At 39.6% G+C, this 2,209-nt stretch overlaps 1 protein-coding gene across 1 annotated transcript in view; it reads right to left on the bottom strand.

Annotated features, from left to right (window-relative positions):
• mrpl9 (mitochondrial ribosomal protein L9) overlaps window positions 1–2,209 on the bottom strand; it is a 6,416-nt gene that overhangs the window by 1,961 nt on the left and 2,246 nt on the right. The window contains exons 2-4 of the mRNA XM_013999819.1: window positions 990–1,149; window positions 775–899; window positions 636–689 (exon numbers count right to left, since the gene is read on the bottom strand). Coding sequence (XP_013855273.1) covers window positions 636–689; window positions 775–899; window positions 990–1,149 — 339 coding nt within the window. The remainder of the gene's footprint in view (window positions 1–635; window positions 690–774; window positions 900–989; window positions 1,150–2,209) is intronic.

Here is a 2,209-nt window from a genome sequence, read left to right as displayed (position 1 = left end):
AGACGCTGCGCCAATCCGCCTGTCGATCTCCCGCTCCCTTCATCCCCCATTCGTGAACAACATCCCCAGATACTTAAAATCCTCCACTTGAGGCAGGACGACCCCCCTGACCCGGAGAAGGCACTCTACCCCTTTCTGGCTCAAGACCATGGCCTCGGATTTGGAGGCACTGAGCCTCATCCCGACCGCTTCTCACTCAGCCGCGAACCGCTCCAGTGAGAGCTGCAGATCTCGTTCCGATGAAGCAAACAGGACCACATCATCCGCAAAAAGCAGAGATGCGATCCTAAGYCCACCAAAACGGATCCCCTCAACACCTCGGCTGCGCCTAAAAATTCTGTCCATGAAAGTAATGAACAGAATCGGTGACAAAGGGCAGCCTTGGCGGAGTCCAACTCTCACCGGAAACGAGCCCGACTTACTGCCGGCAATGCGGACCAGACTTTTCTTTATTTATCCTTTGTATTTTCTTTATTTGCTATATTTTATGCTTAAAGCACCTTTACACCAAAGCAAATTCCTAGTCCGTGAATCCTGTTCATTGACAATGGTACTAAAACTGATTCTGATCATCTCTTACATAAAGCTCATATTATTACAAAGTAAACAAACTGTGTTCAGAAGATAAAACTCACCATTTGTGCTGTTCGGGTTTGGACTCTCTCCTCTGGACTTCCCTCACGCATTTTCTGAGTAAAAAGTATGAAAAACAAACAAACATGACAATATAGTGACATGCTTCTTTTTAAAGCTTAGAAGAAACGAGTCACTCACTCTCCGCTCCTCAGCAAACATTTGTCGATTCTCTGGTGAAGCGTACACAGCAAGGCCCTGAGGCAGAAGTTTGTTTCGACCAAAAGACTTTTTCACAAACACAGTGTCACCTCTCTCGCCAAGTTCTGTCAGTTTGATCAAATAAGGCACAAGAAGACGGTTTCAAGACGTTCYGAGGATTTTAGGCTTTTCACAGACGTGATGCAGATACTGACTTTTTACAGGCTGAGTCAGGATGAGCTCCAGTTCCACCCTGGGAGCACGTTTGAGGTCTTCGACCAGTCTGTAGATTCTGTGTCTTCGAGGATGAAGCTTCGGTGCACGGCCCAGTTTAGACAGAGGGACCTSCCACATTCGCTCTACGATAACCGTGTGCTGAAAAATCATAATTTAATGAGACAATTTAACTTTATGTCATCAAAACGTAGAAATTACAACATTCAGAGAGAAGCAGATATAAAGCTTCAGTTTGTGTTCACTACACAAGTTTCCTATCAGTGTCCTTCAGTCAAAGAAAACATTACATTTGAGAAAGTTTACAAGGACTTAGATTTGAAGACGTCATTAACGTTAAAAATTATCATACAGTATTAAGCACAGAATAAATGAAGAAATGCAATTTCATTTTACTAACTGAACGCAGCATAACGTAATAAGATAAGAACTGGGTACCAAGTTCATTTTTGTCGTTACATTTTGCTGTAATTTTTAAAATATGATTAGTTTGAAATTCCATGATGAAATACTCTGTTTTMATGGCCCATTTTTAATAAATTGTATTCTATTATAAAGCTGTGCAGAAGTCTGAGTCATCCTACATTACTTTATCGATAAAAGCCTGGCATATATAAACCTTAGAAAAAAGCATCTAGATGAATAGTTTTTGTGGTTTTGGCTTACTAATTTTGTTCTTTGACATTTATAGCTGCCTTTTTACGTATTCTCAGTCAAAAAATTTAACAACTAAAGCAGTGGTTCCCAACCTTTTTAGACTTGCGTACCCCCTGAGTCATTTTGTCATCCCACTAGTACCCTTTCAGTCAAACGTGATGATTCTTCAAACCTAAGATGTACTACAATTGATTATTAAATGAAAACTATTTATTTAACCCCCTAGAACGTTTAGTTCTCATGCATTTAATTATTTTTTAACTCAAATTAAACATGAAAGTAAAAATGTTGCCTTGAAAGTAAATAATTAAATGAATAAACAAACCAGATAGTAGAAAATAGCAGTGTCCAAAATACATCAGAAACTCACCCAAATGAGCAAATTCTGTGAGATTCCACTTTTTATACCAGATTCCATTTTGTGTTAATTCCATGTTTCCGACTGCAATTTGCGGAAATCATAGGGCCCTACATACAGCGGGTAAAATAAGTATTGAACACGTCACCATTTTTCTCAGTAAATATATTACTAGAGGTGCTAATG

The sequence above is a fragment of the Austrofundulus limnaeus genome, unplaced genomic scaffold (genome assembly GCF_001266775.1).
Source record: "Austrofundulus limnaeus strain Quisiro unplaced genomic scaffold, Austrofundulus_limnaeus-1.0 Scaffold2492, whole genome shotgun sequence".
In the NCBI taxonomy this organism is placed as follows: domain Eukaryota; kingdom Metazoa; phylum Chordata; class Actinopteri; order Cyprinodontiformes; family Rivulidae; genus Austrofundulus; species Austrofundulus limnaeus.
Note: the sequence above shows the minus strand (reverse complement) of the source record. Positions and strands in the feature narration are given on the sequence as shown.